A 16,509-nucleotide genomic window follows, 5' to 3' on the forward strand; every position below is an offset into this window, starting at 1 on the left:
TTCACCACCAGCTTGGCTGACAGATCCCACTCTACTCGGATGTGCTCCTCGAAGGGTCACCGTTATAGAAGTGGGGGCTTTCTGCCCTCCTGACAACAAACACCAACATACACACAGAAATAACAAGCTATAAATGATTTACCTCCAAATACACTAAATTAGACTTAATAATAATTTGCTGCAAACATGCTGTGATGCAAGTCATCTAAAGAATAGTTGTTGTTTTGTTTGTTTTAAGCACGTTCATGTATGATATTAGATGACCATGAAAGGTAAAAGCAAATTTGGAGGTTCAGGTAAGTGAAAGGGGTGAGAAAGCCAACTGATTTACACTCAAAATAAAATGACAACAAGACGACAATGAAAACAAGTTTGATTCCAGTCTTTATTACAACAGGAACAGCTTGGGTAATGCCATGTGCCAACGTTATTGCTTCTCAACACAACTCTCCAGGAGGTCAGCATTAATATAAATGAATAATTGAAAGCAGGTGATTTAATGGGTTTACAAAACAGGCAAACAAACAAACATGAAATGATAGCTTGAACAAACAAAGCTGACACAGAAAGCAGTTTTGACCGAAAAACAGGAGTCTTATTAAATTTGGTCAACCCTCTTAACATTGATCTTAATTTACAATTATTCAGGATCAAACTGTTTCATGCCTTCGTGTGTCCGACATCAGATGGAAACTCAAAATTGTGACTTTCCATTCCGTGAACATGAAAACATGTACACCACTAATCTGCCCTTGGCTGCTGTACGTATAAGCTGCACATTCCTCTGCAAACCTTACAACAGTTAGGCTCATTCCAGTCAAACCATCTCTGCAAGTATCAGAGATGTCCTCTACATTCCTCTACGTCCGGCCTACAGACCTCCTGCACTACTGTTTCCAAAACAAAGGATGAACAAACTCTGGGCATTCAACGTGGCCGTCGTGTCTTGGCAGCTCGAGACATACCGGTGGTCTGGTTGGTGATGTGCGCCAAGCCAGGCAAGCTGCTAGCAAGTTTGGCCAGCCCACCATTGGTGAGCAGCTGATGGATGGCGGTGGTTTTAGCCACTCCTCCTGTGGTGACCACAGGCACTGCCCGGAGCAGAGCACTGCTGCTGGTACCGGCGGAGCTCAGGACCGGACCCTGTGGAATGGCACAAACAGCATGAGGGTGGATGAGTGGACACCCTCATCTTCAGCTTTTATTCCATTAGGTCACTTAAAAAAAAAAAAAAAAAAAAAAAAAAAAAAAAGCAGTTTGGTAATATTGAAGCCAATTAGACACGATGATGACATCTATTAACAAAAAATGGGGAGAAAAAAAATGAATCTTGCTGTTTTTTCCTTGGCAAGAAAAGATACGCTCCAGTTTTTGTTTTATGCACCTAAACCACAGAAGTTCCACTAGATCTTTGTGTTTTCAGTTTTTTTAATCATTTGGGTAACCAATTACAAATGTGGCATATTCAAAATATATTTTAACACATAACTACACACTTTAACCTCCTAAGACCCGAACTCTTCCACGACATGCATTTTTAATTCAGGGTTCGTACGCTTTTTTCAGGGTCAAATTCAAGCACTTTTTAAGCACTTTCAAGATCCGTTTTTAAGCTTTTCCAGTACCCCCCCGCCGCACTGCCCCGCCAAAAAAAAAAAAGAGAATGCATGTTTCAATTTGCATCACCTCAGTAAGACCATGTGAAAAGACACCTTAGCTCCCCCTTTGTTAGGACATAGAAAAACGCACAACACAAAAATACTGCAAAAGGAACAGTCACCTTATATACTTAGTGTATAAACTCAAAATGCACATTTCACTTAAAAATTAAGATGTGCAAATGTGAACAAATCAACTTGTTAGAGATATTCTTCTCCTGTTGAAAAAAGAAAAACGAAAAATAAAGAAATAAGTCTAGATATATTGATGCTTCTTTCCTGTGTGACAAAAAAATAGGAGACAGATGTTTGTTTTTTTAAGTTATTTCCCAATAAAACCGTTTTATTGCTAACTACATTGCTGTCTGTATTATTCCTGAAGTCCTAAATGATCACCTTTAAAGTGTTTGTGCTAATAACATCAAGTCAGACAGGCATGGAGAACAGCACTGACTGTTTAAGTATTTTAATGTGTAGGTGGCAATAAACACATTTTGAATGAAAGCCGGGGAACTTTGGTAGCACAGAAACAAGTGGCTATTCTTTGTGACCATATGGATCACTGATATTACCATCATTTCACCCAAAGGCACCAAATTAATATGCAAAAAAGCTGCAGCAATACAAACAAATATAAACAGTACTTGGTGACAACTTTGCTTTTAGCCGGTAACCCTCTGGGGTCCAGGGTATAATTGGCCGTTTTTGACTACTTTTGATTTGGCCTCTATATTTCACTATTAAAAACTGTTTATCTTGCCAATCTGTTATTATCTCATTTTGACATAATGTGTCAGCACAATTTATCTAAATTCAGACAAAATTTAAAATACGAGTAGAAAGTGATATTTTTGACTGTAAAAACCACAAGCATGTTTAAGGAATCATTTTCATAACTTGAAATGCAAATAGAAATTTGACATTTTTAAAAAATATGAACAAGTTTTGCAAACAAAGTTATATAGTACTATTTACCTAAAAATGCAGCCAAGGCTCAGACGTTTTTTATATAACCATTCAAAACTATTTACAGAACAATCAGCTGTGCTGCATCAAATAAGAAGGCACACAAATTATTTATGCAACTCCAAAAAATAGTTAGTGTCCACTATAACACATGAGAACAGCACAGGGATAAACCTGCAGGTCTGACAGCAGGTGTGTCACTCAGCGTTTACACTGCAATCTGCCTTTGGTGGCTTTTTTGCAGCAACTGTAACTTTCACTAGTAGAACTGACACACAAAACAAAACGACTACACTACACACTAACTACACAAGACAACACACTAACTACACAAGACAACACACTAACTTGAGACTCCAGACACGATAAACGTCACAAATCTCTCACGTATCAAAACTCTCTCTCTCTCTTTATCGCTCTCTCTTCCCTCTCTTCCCAAACAACCAAATACCACATGTTGCCGTATCATTTTTTGATTGGTCGACATGGTACATTTTTCCACCAATAGGCAAGGAGTGTTTTTTTCTTTTTTCACTCACAAGCAAAGCGTGTTTGCTAGCGCTCTCCATAAAAAACGCAGTTTTTACCGTTTCTTCCCGGAGTAAACGCCACTGTTTTATTCAGCTAGTTATGTATCGGGCTAATGTTTAAAGCTTTCACTTGAGTAAATTAACTCATATTACTGCTAAGTAATATTAGCTAAGTTCACAGCATATTCCGTCATAGCGCTGCCATACTGCATCACACTCAGTGCATTTCACTCATTTCTCCAGCGAGTTTGATAGCTAGCAAAATAATAATCATAATTTTTTTTTTAAAAATAGCATGTGTAACGTGCGCGTACTGGAAAATTATTTACTAGGACTCACCTATCATGCGACCGGAGAGCGCAAACTCCGCCATTGTTGTTTTCCATCATTAAAAACATTAAAAGCATTAAAACAGCAACCTACAGGTATGTTAGCTCACTCATCCCCGACTGTCCGAGGGAGGGGCGGGCTCACATATTGAAACAGACGCAAGGCAGCCCAGGCGGGGAAATTTTGCTTTTGCTTTTTGCAACTCATTTTATTTCTCTATCTGATAAGAAAACAATTCAATCAGATAGCTATTTATTGTGAATGAAATACAGTTACATTTTCAAGCACTTTTAAGCACCACATCAAGCACTTTCCAGGATTTCAAGCACCCGTACGAACCCTGTTAATTTCTCTTTGATATTTGGGCATATTGGGGCCCAATGAATGTAAAAACAAAGAATTTCCAGATTTTTTTTTTTTTTACCTTATTTTTGTTTTTAAGAAAAATGAGAGCCACAAATGAGGATATTCATTTAAAATTTTGATAGAACAGTAGCAGTATAATGTCCTTGTAAGTGGATATCAAGCCCATGTAGAGCAAAATTGAGTATTTTGGTCAAAATAACCAAAAATGTGATGTCTACATATGTGGACGGCAGGTCCTAGGAGGTTAAAAAAATAAAAATAAAAAAACCCCTCTTTGAGTGTTATAAATAATCTACATAATTTATAGCAAATGGATGGTTCAAAACCTGGTTCAGGAATCTAATATAACCACTCCAAGTGTTACCTGTGTGCCGCCTGTGTTGGCTGCTGTCGAGGGAACGTTAGGAGCTTTGGTGACGATCTCCTGAAGACTGAAACTTAGGCCTTGTAGAAGACTGCTGGCGGAAGGTGCTGCACACACACAGATCAATCATTGATTGGGTGAAATCAATCCCAACAAAACAACACAGAAATTATTAAAGGAAAAAAAAATATCCCAAGGCCTAAACTAATAGAGAACACACACACACACACACACACACACACACTGCATGATAGCCAGAGCAAGGTTTGGGTCAGTAACTGACAGCAATGGCGCAAGAGGTGATCAATGATGATGTTTGCTAAAACATGTTGTCCAAATTCTCAGCTCAGCGATCAAACTGGATCCCACACAATAAAACCAAGCAGAACTGCACTTGTGTTTCGACCCCACTATGCTGAGATCAGCTGCACAATTAAGAGTGCAAACAAGCGTGCAAGGCAGGACAAGACGAAGATACCTTGGGCAGTGGCTGGAGCTTGCGCCTGGGCTGGTGTGGAAGGCCCCGACACCATGCAAGGCTGCACGCTGCTGAATGAGCTGGAGCCTGGGGACAGGGCACCAGACACCTCTGAGAGACTACCAGACCTGCAGTGACACACATAACCACCAGTCTACTCAGGAGCTACCCCAGCAAGTGCTGCTTTGGCCATCACTCAGCTCCCAAACTCCAAGTACACAACTTATCAATCCCTCTGCACCAGACACCCCAACAGGGTGGGAGTGGACGTGGGTGTAGGGATGGTTAGGGTTTCATGTGCTCCAACCTCAATGTGTCAGAGTGTGTGTGTGTGTTACGGTGCTGGCTTGCTTACCGTTGGCCTGTAAGAAGTCCAGAGAGCTCCTTGGCACCAGCCACAGTCTGTCCCACTGTCACAGTTAAGGGCTTTCCTGAGACACCCACTGCCAGAAAAGGGGGAAAAAAAGGAACATATGAGGGACAGTCAGTTAACACATCGCTTTGGTTAGAAAAAAAAACAAAAAAACAAAACAACATAAATTATGATCATTTCTAGAAAAAGGGTGAATCTCAAAACAACTACCTGGTCATTAATGACAGGCAGAATGTTTGTCTTTTCAAAATAAAAGGCTTAGCAAAGCCCTTGTTTAACTTTAATATTGCATAATCAACAAAAAACACATTTTTCATCTGCACAGTCAAATGAACTCAACCTGCTCAAAGCATCCGTCTGCCCACAAGTGATTTTAATCGATGCGTGAAAGAATGAACTGTATCTGTTTATTCTGACCAAAACAAACAAAAAAGTCCAGACAAGTTCTCTCTGTGTCTAAAGAGTCAAGTTTGTATGAAGCTATGTATGACATGAGAGGCAAATTACCCAACACCTTCTAGTGGGTGACTGCAGGAATGTATCGCTGATTGGCTGAATCAGTCACAGGATGTTTTTTTTGTGTGTGTGTTTTTTTTTTGTTTTTGTTTTTTTTTTAAAAAGGCTGTTTATTGGAATTTTATTCCACAAACTAAGTGGTCTGCCTCACTGAGAACTCAACTATGTAAATAATTAACCCATCTAGTGCAATTCAAAGCAGTTGGCATTGTTTTTTGGCCATTTTGGAAATGTCCATGTTGCACTGATTTAAGCAGCAGATAAATAATTAATTTAGGGGAAAATAACTGTTTTTTACCATCAATTGAAATTTCACTTAAATTTTTTTTTAACAAATTAACAAAAACTATGTTTTATAACTACAGACTACTCTGGGCTATAAACTATCAGAACCTTTTCTGTAATTTTACACAGTTATTGCACAGAAAAACTGAGATACACAGTTGAACCTATACTTTTATCCTATATTAAGACATCTCAGAAATTAAATATGTAGCTAATCTTCTTTAAACTGACAGTAAGACTTTTTACTGGTCAAGCCCACTTCAGATCAAAGCAACTTGGTACAAAGTGAACTTGACCTCCCTGACCTAGACCAGAGGTTTTATATGCAGTTGTGGTCATTTAACAGTGAACGCTATTGCCAGCTGTTTGTTTACTTAGATGCTGCCAGTGGAGTCGTCCTTCGTCTGGTTGCTACATTTAGGCCTTCCTACTTGCTGGTTTCATCCGGTTTAAACTGCAATTATCCAAAGTTGGTCTATTGGACTGTGGATTTTTTTCCCCTGACAGTGAGTTCTTTCATGACTGCATATGCTAAAAGTGTTGTGTGGAGAGCAGGGAAGTGCACGGGCTGCCCTACGGGTGACGTTCAGAAGTCAACCCTTGTGGTTGTTTAGTCTGTCGAGACATAACGCTGAGCAAGTGTCAGCTTGTTGTGTGTGAATCAGTTTAGTTTATCATCATCTTTAATATCAAGAATAACAGAATTTCATGAGTATCACCACCAACTTACAAAATTTCTGGTTACCAATACTCCTAAATGAAACCACTGTTAAAGGATGCCAGGTTTTGTACCTTCATGTGCAGCAGGACTGAGGCTGCCCCCTGCTGAATCGCTTTGGGAAACAATAGTAACCTTGATCTTTGCTCTCTTGGAGGCTTTGCTTGGAGTGGGACTAGGTGTCTGCCTCCTCTTGCCATGGGACCGCAGTTCATCTCTGTCCAGGCCCTCCATCTGATCAGAGGTCACCGGCACTGCACGGCATAGACAAACACACAGACGAACACACAAACATTCAGTGAAGTACTGAAGTGACACGAACTGTGGTATTTTACCCTTAACTAACCCCAAGCTTTGAAGTTTATAAAGCTTTTGAGAGCAAATATTAAGTTTTAATGCAGTAAAGTAGTCACATTAGTCTAAAATTAAAGCAGCGGAAACAAAGGAGGAAGAGTGAAAGGGAAAGAGGAAAGAACAAAGGAAAGAAGAGGGATAGACACTTACCAAAAATACAAGGAGGAGTGCCAGGAGGAAGATTTTTCCTCACAAGCATGTTTTGTTTCATAAAAGCAGCAAACTGAGCTGGAATGAATTGGAAAAAAGAGCCGGAAAGGAAAGTTGGAGGAAGAGAAGAGACAAGAGGATGAGAGGAAAGTATTTCAGTCACGTTCCATCTTCCCCCATCAGATGTCGTGACTTGATAATCTCTTCAAAATTTTTGTTTTCTACAATCATTTTCACATCTCGCATTCTACCCTGTCTGGTTACCTTGTAACGCCTTTGCAAAAATTCCACTGGAGTTAAGATCAATGGCTCGTTTTAACAAGTTCAAATAAACAAGTGGGGTGAACGGGACAACTGTGTACACACAGGTACCAAGGATCACGGTGCACAAGTGTATTTACAGAGCCCTTTTCAATGAATTCAGAGTTGAGTGAGTTGGTGCACTGACCTTGAGCCTGCTTGTGACTGAGCACTGTGCCGGAGCGCTGCATGTGTGTCTTGAGCAACTGTGTAGCAGTGATAAGGCTGGACTTCTGTGCCGGAGAAAGACCAGATGTCTTGGGTTTGGGACTGGATGTGGGACTGCTGCAGACACTAGACAGATCCTGAGGATCGAGCGAACATGAGCACCTGGTGACTCATATGCAGACAGTGTAGCTTCTTACAATCATAAGACACGATGCTATGACTGTAATTGCACCATACAAGGTCTTATTATTAAAACTCAACAGCTACTGTTGAATGATAACAGTTATGATACACACCACTGTATAATTTACCATCATTTCATAAAACAACATTTTTTTTTATTTCATAACATTACACAAGACTTCTCACCTCTGATCCTGACGGCGAGATCGGAACTCTGAGTGCAGGGGAGGATGGTCGTCCTCTCTCCATGTCAAAGGGAAGCTCCCGTCGAGGCCTTTTCTTCTTTTCTGTGTCCATGTCTCTCATCTCACCTGAGCCATGACCGTGGCCCTCTGCCCGTGTAAGCACACCTGACAGGAAGTCAGCGATCTCATCCTAAAGACCAGTGAGAGAAGAACAAAATATTCAAAATATACTCTGCAGCACATGAAAAATGCTTTCTAGCTATGAGGGCCCACCTGAATGCAGCGGTCCACCATGGTCTGCGTCAGTCCTTCTGATTTCATCTTTGCTGAATTGATTCTGTGGAGTGGTTTAGAGTCAGAAGTGGAAACATTAAGTGTCATACTTGACCATGTAGCCAGTCAATTGTTCAAACTATTAAAATGCCTTTTTTCATCACATACACGTGGTCTCAGAACATTTCATCAAGAAGTTCACTGTCATATACGCTGCAAACAAAGTAGTTACACTTGAGCAACGAAATGCCATCAAAAAACAGTATTTTTGCCCAGCAAACTGTAATCTTATTTATGTGCCATCTCTTGAGTTAAGTGCCTTCTTATTTTTGAACAATTCATAGATATTTTGGAAAGTGGTCAGGTACAAGCATCGTCTGAAAATTTCGGTCAATTTGTTCTGAAAAAAAACAAACAAAAAAACTATGTGAGACCTTCAGAAAGCCTGGTGGTCATGAGCAATCGTTCTCTTTAAAAGCAAAATATATAGAAAAGAAGGACTTTTTCAAAAAACTGTACATTAAGCTTTTGGCTAAATCTTAGCATAGTATGGACTACACAAAATAGTAATATATGTTTGTACAATAAACTCCAGCACAGACAGCAGAGGCAGAAGCAGCATCCCAGTAAACAACCAGAAAACATGGCGGAGACGCACTGCATCGTATCTCGTCCCCACGATAAGTTTGATACAGGCATTTACTTGCTGTGAAGCCAATATCTTCCAAGCTTCACTGACATAACGAGGAATCTACTTGTATTTGACACTCGTTGAGCATCATCTCTGGACCCTGCTAAAATATTATGTTTTTCAGATCTTTAAGGCTGTGACTGACCTCAGATTGTCATCCGCGCCTCCAACCACCACCATGCTGTTGTCTGCCCTGAGCTTCTCTCTGAACTCCTCCATTCCTTCTGTGCTACACTGGAGCGCGTTCTGGCCGACCACAAACAACACTGGTGTCTTCATGTCCAGCAGCGGGTCATCCACATCCTGTAAACCAGCAATATGTGAAAAACTGGCACAAGCAAAGTTTTGTTTTTCTGTTACATTAAAAAAAAAAAAAAAAAAAAAAAAGTATTTTTTTCTAACAGTTCAGTAAAACATCAAAGATAAAAACCAATGCTGAAGCTAGATAATGCTTTGGGTCATACCCCACGTGGCCCATTGACTGTTAGCAGGGGGAAGCCAAGACAGACCACAGCCGTCAAATACTCCATCAGGGACACCTGAAGTCAAAGTTTATTATTAAAATGTATTCTATTGCACACCTTTGACAATAGTGCACTTTTATTAGTTCATCACATTAAATCACTATGATAAATAGATGGTAAAAAGTCTTACGTGGCAAGCCATAAGAGCCCCAGCGTTCCAGCCGACCAGGATAATGGGTTTGTGAGGAAAGTGACTGTGAACCTGGTGGTTACATTTATAAAAACATGCAATCAGTGCAGGTACAGACACACACACACACACAAAAATAAATAACCATTATATAGCACTTCTAGTTTGGCCAGTGATCCGAGTAGTTATCTAATAAATACAATTAGCAATGTGCATATTTAAAAATCTGCCACATTCACCTAAATGAATTTAACAAAATAAGATCACAATCACATTGCAGCTATAGTCACTAATGCATCAAATAAAAACCAACATCCTACCTCCATGACCTTGGCCCTGACAGTACCCAACATGTGCTCTAGGCACTGGGTGATGCCAATATTGGCCCCGCTGTTCACATGAGTGTGTATTGGGATGACCTAACACAAAAACAGCTGTTTTAGGCACTTTTCTGTGACAAAAGAGGGAAGAAAAATATTTCTGTAAACACAAAGATTTGATCTGATGGGACATCTGACCTTTCCAAAAAAGGAGAGCTGTGACTGCCAGAATCTCATTCGCCGTGAAGTGGAGAGGGCGGGATTGGTTGGGCTTGATGGTGCAATAAGGATGAGTGGGGATCCTGGAAGCTTGCTCTGCAAGGAGGAGAGGGAAAAAAAAAAAAAAAAAAAAAGATTCAGGGGTCACATGTGCAAAAAGTTAAATGAAAAGGTTTTCTGTTGAAACCTGAAAGCGACTGATTTAATTTTACCGGCTTGTTTTGAGACAGAACTCCAACAGCTGGGTCCCACGGCCTTTTCAGTAGCAGTGACAGCGCCTCTGCGCTTGGAGCGCCGGTCTTTGCCGATGACAGCAACATTCTGTCGATCAGCGAGGGCAACTAAGCAGACAGAGGAACGTAACGATGAATCAACAGTCTCATTAATTAATGGCGACCTGTGTCGAGCTTAAAGTTAAGAGTTTTCTGTGTCATGAATGTGGCTCTCTGTTAACCGAAATCACCATAGTAACTTATGCTGAACACATAAATGGAGCAGGTTATACGCCAAGTTTCGGTTGAAAAAATGAAAATAAATAAACCAAAAACCAAGAACAGGTATAAGAATTAACACCAGCAATAGCTCTTCATTCAATAAAATTAATTTCACTTCGATCTGGCTGAAAACGAAAGCAATTTCCAAGCTTCCTTTATTAGTCTGTGGGACGGTAACACTTAATGTTTAAATGGATCCAGTTTAAAGTTTCAGTGCTCCAATGTGCAGCCGTCACCGCAGGGGAAAAACGAAAAAAAACACTCAGCAGCACTGAGAGCGCACTGAGAGATAAAACAATTACCTTGAATTAAAATGTTTATTCTACTGCTCTGAGCACTAAATCACCGAATTAACAATTTTCTGCAGCATTAATCTTTTGTCTTATTTGCAATAGTGTAGCACTGAACTTTTTAATGTTCTCTATAGATTTTTAAATCACCATTTTATCATCATTATCACCTGAGAACATCTCAGAAGCAGGCTGCAATCATAGAAATTTTGCGCGAAAGAAGAGTAACATGATGCGTGAAACACCCCTTTTTATGTGAGCACGTGCAGATCCTGAAGCAGGAAACCTGGCTGATACCCATCGAGCTAGCTAAGGCAAAGAAAGCCTGGCTGGGTTGGTAGCCTATCCCTCTGGCACATACCTGACAGAAAAATGTACATCAGCTCATACTCATTATTCAATTATGTACCTTGCTTTTGAGAGTCTGCAGCACATCCAGGTACGCGGCAAGCATGGCTAGGCTTAAAGACTCAATTAGAGTGGTGTGTAACCACTGTGTCAGTTTGGTGTCCCAGTTCACGCTGGCCAGCGCATGCCGCACCTTCCTCGCACACTTGTCCACAGCTATCCTTCGCAAAATTGGCTCATTGGAAGTCTATGAGAAAAAAGATCACAGAACAATTCAGTCATTTTTACGTCTGAAATATAACAGAACCAGGAATCCCCACAATCACTCAGATGGCGAGTTGGCATGGTAACCCCTAAAATTAGTTAGTTGGTAAAAAACTTTTGTAAATTTCTCCTCTCATGCTTTCAATTGCTTCTGTGTGAACAGATTATCCATCAGTACACAGGGCTCTAGACTAACTTTTTGACATGGGCGCACCGGTACGCCTAACTTTAAAAATTTAGGCGTACGGGCACAAAAGTTAGGCGCACTCAAATTTTTCAACCGCATCGCTTAACACCGCAGTTTTACATGTGCACTTTCTTTTGGGAGTCCATACAGACAATATTCATTTCTAAATTATTAACTAACAAACTTGTGCTTAAATTGCTTTGTCAATATTGTAGAAAATGTTAAAGTTAATCATCATCTTGGCTCCTCTGACGACCTGTTTGCTGCTGCCTGCTACTGAAAGGCAGTGGGGAGAGGGGACACTTGGGCAGTGCATTTATTGCAGCATATAATGTGTTTTCTGGATACACTGCTGTTTTTTCAGCATTCAAAGATTGATGGCACCGTGTCAGAGCTGGCTATGAATTTCAGACGGAGCAGTCCTTAACTTAACACAAAAGTTATCAATAGTTCTTTTCATCTCCTCTTATTACCCACAGCTACATCCACTTCTGTCAGGCCTAGGCTGCTCACTAGGGCTGGGTATCATCACTGATTTCTATAATCCATTCGATTCCGGTTCTCAAAGTCCTGATTCGATTCAATTTAGCCTCAGACAGTCAGAAATATTATAATTCTGATCATTTATCAGCACTGATACACATGAGACTTCATCAGAATTGTGAACATCACAGCAGATGCCTTTGTGTCAAAGTAACTGAGAATAAAACACAGAAAAACATGAAGGAGATTTTCCTGGTCTGGCGTTTTATAGCAGATAACCTTAAAATATTCTGCAATATTCTGCAATTTTGCATAATTTTAAGAAGTTTAAATTTCTTCAGTATTGAACAGCAGAAATTAGGCTTTCTTGTCCGAGGTCATTTAAGTGAAAAAAGAAAAAGAAAAGAAAAAGACAGCGGCCGACAGCGCTGTAAACAACGGTAGACTGGTGGGTAATAAGCGAATGAATAATGCAGAAAACAGAGATTTGAGCCGGCAACTGTTGTTGAAGTACAGAGAGAGAGAGAGGGAGCTGTGCATGAAGTGGGATCTTTATCGTGGTGGAAGCAAAACAGCAAAAGTCAGAGGGAATTCATGACGACATTGATCAAATGTGAAGCGTAGTTTGCTGCTTCTTTTGCTGCTGGCTTGGCGAATTTTGGTTGGAGAGACAAAACCTGCAGCTCAGAATCAGCGCAAAAAAGACGGAAACACAGCGCGGATCCGACGCATCAGAATCGCTAAGCTCCGACAGTGTGTCCGTGTTCGGGCCGTGGGGTGAGAAAGCCGAGAAAGACAAAGCTGATTCTGATGCGTCGGGTCTGCTCTGTGTTTACGTCTTTGTGTGGAATCCGTTAATGAATTGATATGGCTTTATTCAAGCTACTCACCTCTCTCTTCCACCTGCACTTTCAACTGGACCACGGCCAATCAGAGAGGTCCCGCCCCTGACTATCTCTGATTGGTTTAGTCCACGATAGGGGCATAAAGTGTGTCTGTTGTTGACCACACGGAGAGTTGCAGAGATTTTTTTTTTTTTGTTACCCGAAAATATTTGGTCGCACCGGTGTGACCAAATTTTTTGGTCGCATTTGCGACCAAATTGGTCGCACTCTAGAGCCCTGGTACATCACCCAGTAGCTTTCTTCATTTTTGTTTATTAAATGTATCAACCAAAGTGCAGGGTATGCAAAGGAGCAGGGTATGCAATTCTCTGGGCAGATCTAGTGACTCAAAACCTGCATCACACACAGGCAAAACATGACCCAAGGGCCAGAGCCAGGCTGCACAACACTTTTAGACACTTGAAGCCCTCAAAGAAAAACTAAAATGAACCCCAAAAATAAGAATGAAAGGGGGGGATTGTGTTAACTAATCTTGGGGAGAATAACTGCAGCAAGTCTGTTCTGCAAGTCAAACAGGGGGTGCTTCACTACAAACTAACTTTTTGTGATGAACTACAATGCATTACAGATCTCAGCAGATGGATAAACATGCAACTCCCCTTGGGCTTGAATGCATCTTTTGCAAATCTCAAACAGCAGTAACTTATCCTCATAACTTAGCTGCAGCCACATATGTAAAACCGAACAGACAATTAAATCAGACATTCATATACAAGTGTGTTTGTTTATGGGTTTCACAAACAGAACAGATTCTGCATTTAAAAATGTTCTTAATTTACTGATGCAGGCACATATTCTATTATTGCATCAGCTGAGTATATCTATATTTAGATATTAGGCAACAGCATATTGTCACAAAGTGGCAATATTATTTATAATATATCATTTCAACTGTTAAATCTTTTCTCACAGTCAAACAAAGAAGATGTGAATCACTTTTGAGAATATCTGATTTAAAAAACAACAACAAAACCCCCCAAAACAAACAACAACAACAACAACGGAACAAAAACTTACATTTTCATTGGCCAGACGGGCTAGTCTTTCCGCTTGCAGAGCTTTAATGACCTTGTTGAACAATTTGTTCTGGGCCACTGTCCATCCAGTCCTGAAGCAGAATTATTTCAAAGTGATTTACTGTAAGTGAATCACTTTGCATGATGCACATGTGGAGCATTGAGGCGTTTGCTTACTTGTTTACATGTTCCTCCCAGTCATCAGGGGGCGGGGGACTCTCAGCAACTGTACGAGCAAACAGGACATGCCGCTCGCACTCCTTCATCACACTAAGGGCTTTGTGGTTATCATATAGAGGAACGGGTGTTGGAGTTACAGTTTCCACATCTATTACAGAATCTGAATCTCTGCAGAAAAAGAAAAAAATACCACATCACTGCAAGTGATTAAAAATGCTCATCAGATGACTAATTTTACCACGGCTAAAGAGAAGTAGCCTAATAGGAGCATTTTTAACTCACAAAACGGGTTCAGGTTGGCGACGTGGGGTAACAAACAGCGTCCTCGTGGGTCGAGCACTGCTGGCATCTGGGTGGGCATTCCATGGTTTGGCATAGCTGTGGTCCAGAAATACTAAATCTAACTCTCTTTCATGGGCTGAGAGCTGGAACAACAAGGATGTGCCCATCTTTCGAGCTGAGGTCTGGAAGTCTTTATCTCCACCACGATGCATCCTCTTCCTGGGCCCCAAAGGGCCCCGGGAAGACCTCAACAACTGGTGCTGATTCAGGACAAACTTGGGGAAGAAGGGAAGAATTGTTTTTGTATTTTATGTAAGACAATCCAAGAATATTATCACATTTGTCTGCCAAAAAATGACTTGATCATAAAGTGGTTCTGCTAATTTTACAGAAATACTGTTAAACATAGAAAACACAGACACACGCCCAAGCACATATATGTGGGGAAAAACTGTGTGTGTGTGAAAAGATCTGTATCAATTTTAATATTGAAACTCTTACATCATAAAACCATAAAGTTTGTGGTAGGAAAATAGCCCCAAACAAAGCCTTTAACACCCTTTAAGTGTTGACATATCAGAAAGACAACAGAATAATTGAACTACAGTCAGCTCTGTGGAAGCGAGCACATTCAAGGGTCTGCACTTACACAACTTCTAGTTTTCATGCATACTGACAACGGGTTGAGCTCCAAATATAACTTATTTATAAGTTATTGATTAAAAACAACAACAAGAACAACAACAGCCTAAAAACCCCCAGAAAGCAACAATAAAATCACTAACAAAACAGCACAATGAGCAATAGCGAAACAGGTTCAGCCCTGGTACAGACTGACGCTTAACACGTTTATACTCTGTAAGCACCACCCATTAGCTTCTACCATGTACTAGATATTATTTTGCCATTATAAACAACATATTGAGTCGCGTGTGGCAACTAACCGAACGTCCCACTTAATACGTGGGTTAAGTATAATAGGTTCAATATTTATCACAAATACCTTCGCAAATTCACCCGCGACTGAAAGCTGCGTAATGACCTAGCATGCTAGCATAATCATAGCGAGCTAAAAGCTAAGCAAATGGTGTTCCGCTCTTTACCTCTTACTTTGATCACTCCATGTTGGCCGCGACGGCTTCAGCTCCTGCTTCGAGCAAAGCAAATATAAGAACGGCGTATTTACCGGGCAATGGAAGAGGTTATATGAAACATAAACATTTAGCTCGTAAAAGCCACTTCCTTTTGTTCGCTTCGTTGCCTTGTTAGGCTCCGCGCCCTCCCTTTCTAGGCCCTAAATTCAAGCGGCTCAGTCAGGCCTGCTGTTTCTACCAAACTGGCAACCCTGATCGTGGCGCGTCAGAGAGAGAATGACGCAAAATATGGACTGGATTGATAAAAGTCTGGATTATTATCGGTCCCCCCAGAAATAAAATACATGATTTAATGACATGAAATGTGCGTAACTGTAACTTGTTAAAAATGAATCGTACCATTTCCAAGAGAATTATATGTACAGTATATTCTATGACTTTTTTTTTCGTAGGTAATGTCATTCTTCAAAGGTTGATTCTGTTCATCTGGACATAACGTATTCAGTGGGAGCAAAGTTTCGTCACTCATCCAAGTGACTTCTTCAGTCTCAGCTGACTGCAGGTTTCCCCAGTCTTATAAACAGTACATTTGCATATTGACTGAAACTAACACTGAATGAACAATGGGCTGGGAGGTCAGTTCCTTCATCATGATTATGCACATTCTCATGACCATTGATCAACAACCACTGATCAATGGGCATGAGTACTATTCACAGAGAGTTGGGGAATGGCTGCAATCACAGCACTGTAAGATGGCGAAAGATGTCCCCGTAGGCCCCCTCCTCGATTCAGAGATGGTCTTTCCCTTTTCACTCCGCGCTCAAACCAGCGATCCTCCCTGTCCAGGATGTGTACATCCTCATCATTGAAAGAGGTAATGTA

The 16,509-nt window shown here is 40.6% G+C and overlaps 1 protein-coding gene across 5 annotated transcripts; it reads right to left on the reverse strand.

Moving 5' to 3' along the window:
• Positions 1-364: 364 nt before the first annotated feature.
• kansl3 (KAT8 regulatory NSL complex subunit 3) lies at positions 365-15,878 on the reverse strand. Of its 5 annotated transcripts, none has more exons than XM_031727008.2 (20): positions 15,641-15,878; positions 14,531-14,805; positions 14,246-14,416; positions 14,070-14,160; positions 11,275-11,460; positions 10,294-10,422; positions 10,061-10,177; positions 9,863-9,961; positions 9,543-9,614; positions 9,353-9,427; positions 9,034-9,191; positions 8,198-8,261; positions 7,926-8,114; positions 7,537-7,693; positions 7,089-7,166; positions 6,659-6,838; positions 5,048-5,135; positions 4,693-4,820; positions 4,215-4,321; positions 365-1,143 (listed from the first exon to the last, which is right to left on the reverse strand). In XM_031727008.2, exons 2-20 carry the CDS (start codon positions 14,740-14,742, stop codon positions 928-930), a joined length of 2,517 nt encoding a protein of 838 aa, XP_031582868.1. In that variant the 5' UTR covers positions 14,743-14,805; positions 15,641-15,878; the 3' UTR covers positions 365-927. The 5 variants fall into 5 exon arrangements, with proteins under 5 accessions (XP_031582868.1, XP_031582874.2, XP_031582870.1 ...); XM_031727014.2 differs by having other exon boundaries at positions 15,634-15,878; XM_031727012.2 differs by having other exon boundaries at positions 1,010-1,143; positions 4,693-4,779; positions 15,634-15,878.
• Between the last annotated feature and the right edge of the window lie 631 nt (positions 15,879-16,509).

This window comes from Oreochromis aureus, linkage group 12 (genome assembly GCF_013358895.1).
Source record: "Oreochromis aureus strain Israel breed Guangdong linkage group 12, ZZ_aureus, whole genome shotgun sequence".
NCBI lineage: Eukaryota > Metazoa > Chordata > Actinopteri > Cichliformes > Cichlidae > Oreochromis > Oreochromis aureus.

Coding starts and splice junctions, on each gene's coding strand:
- kansl3 (XM_031727008.2), bottom strand. CDS start 14,742: ATGCATCGTGGTGGAGATAAAGACTTCCAGACCTCAGCTCGAAAGATG. Junction 14,417..14,530: donor CGCCAACCTGAACCCGTTTT/GTGAGTTAAAAA, acceptor CTTTTTCTGCAG/AGATTCAGATTCTGTAATAG. Junction 4,821..5,047: donor GGACTTCTTACAGGCCAACG/GTAAGCAAGCCA, acceptor GTGTCACTGCAG/GTCTGGTAGTCTCTCAGAGG.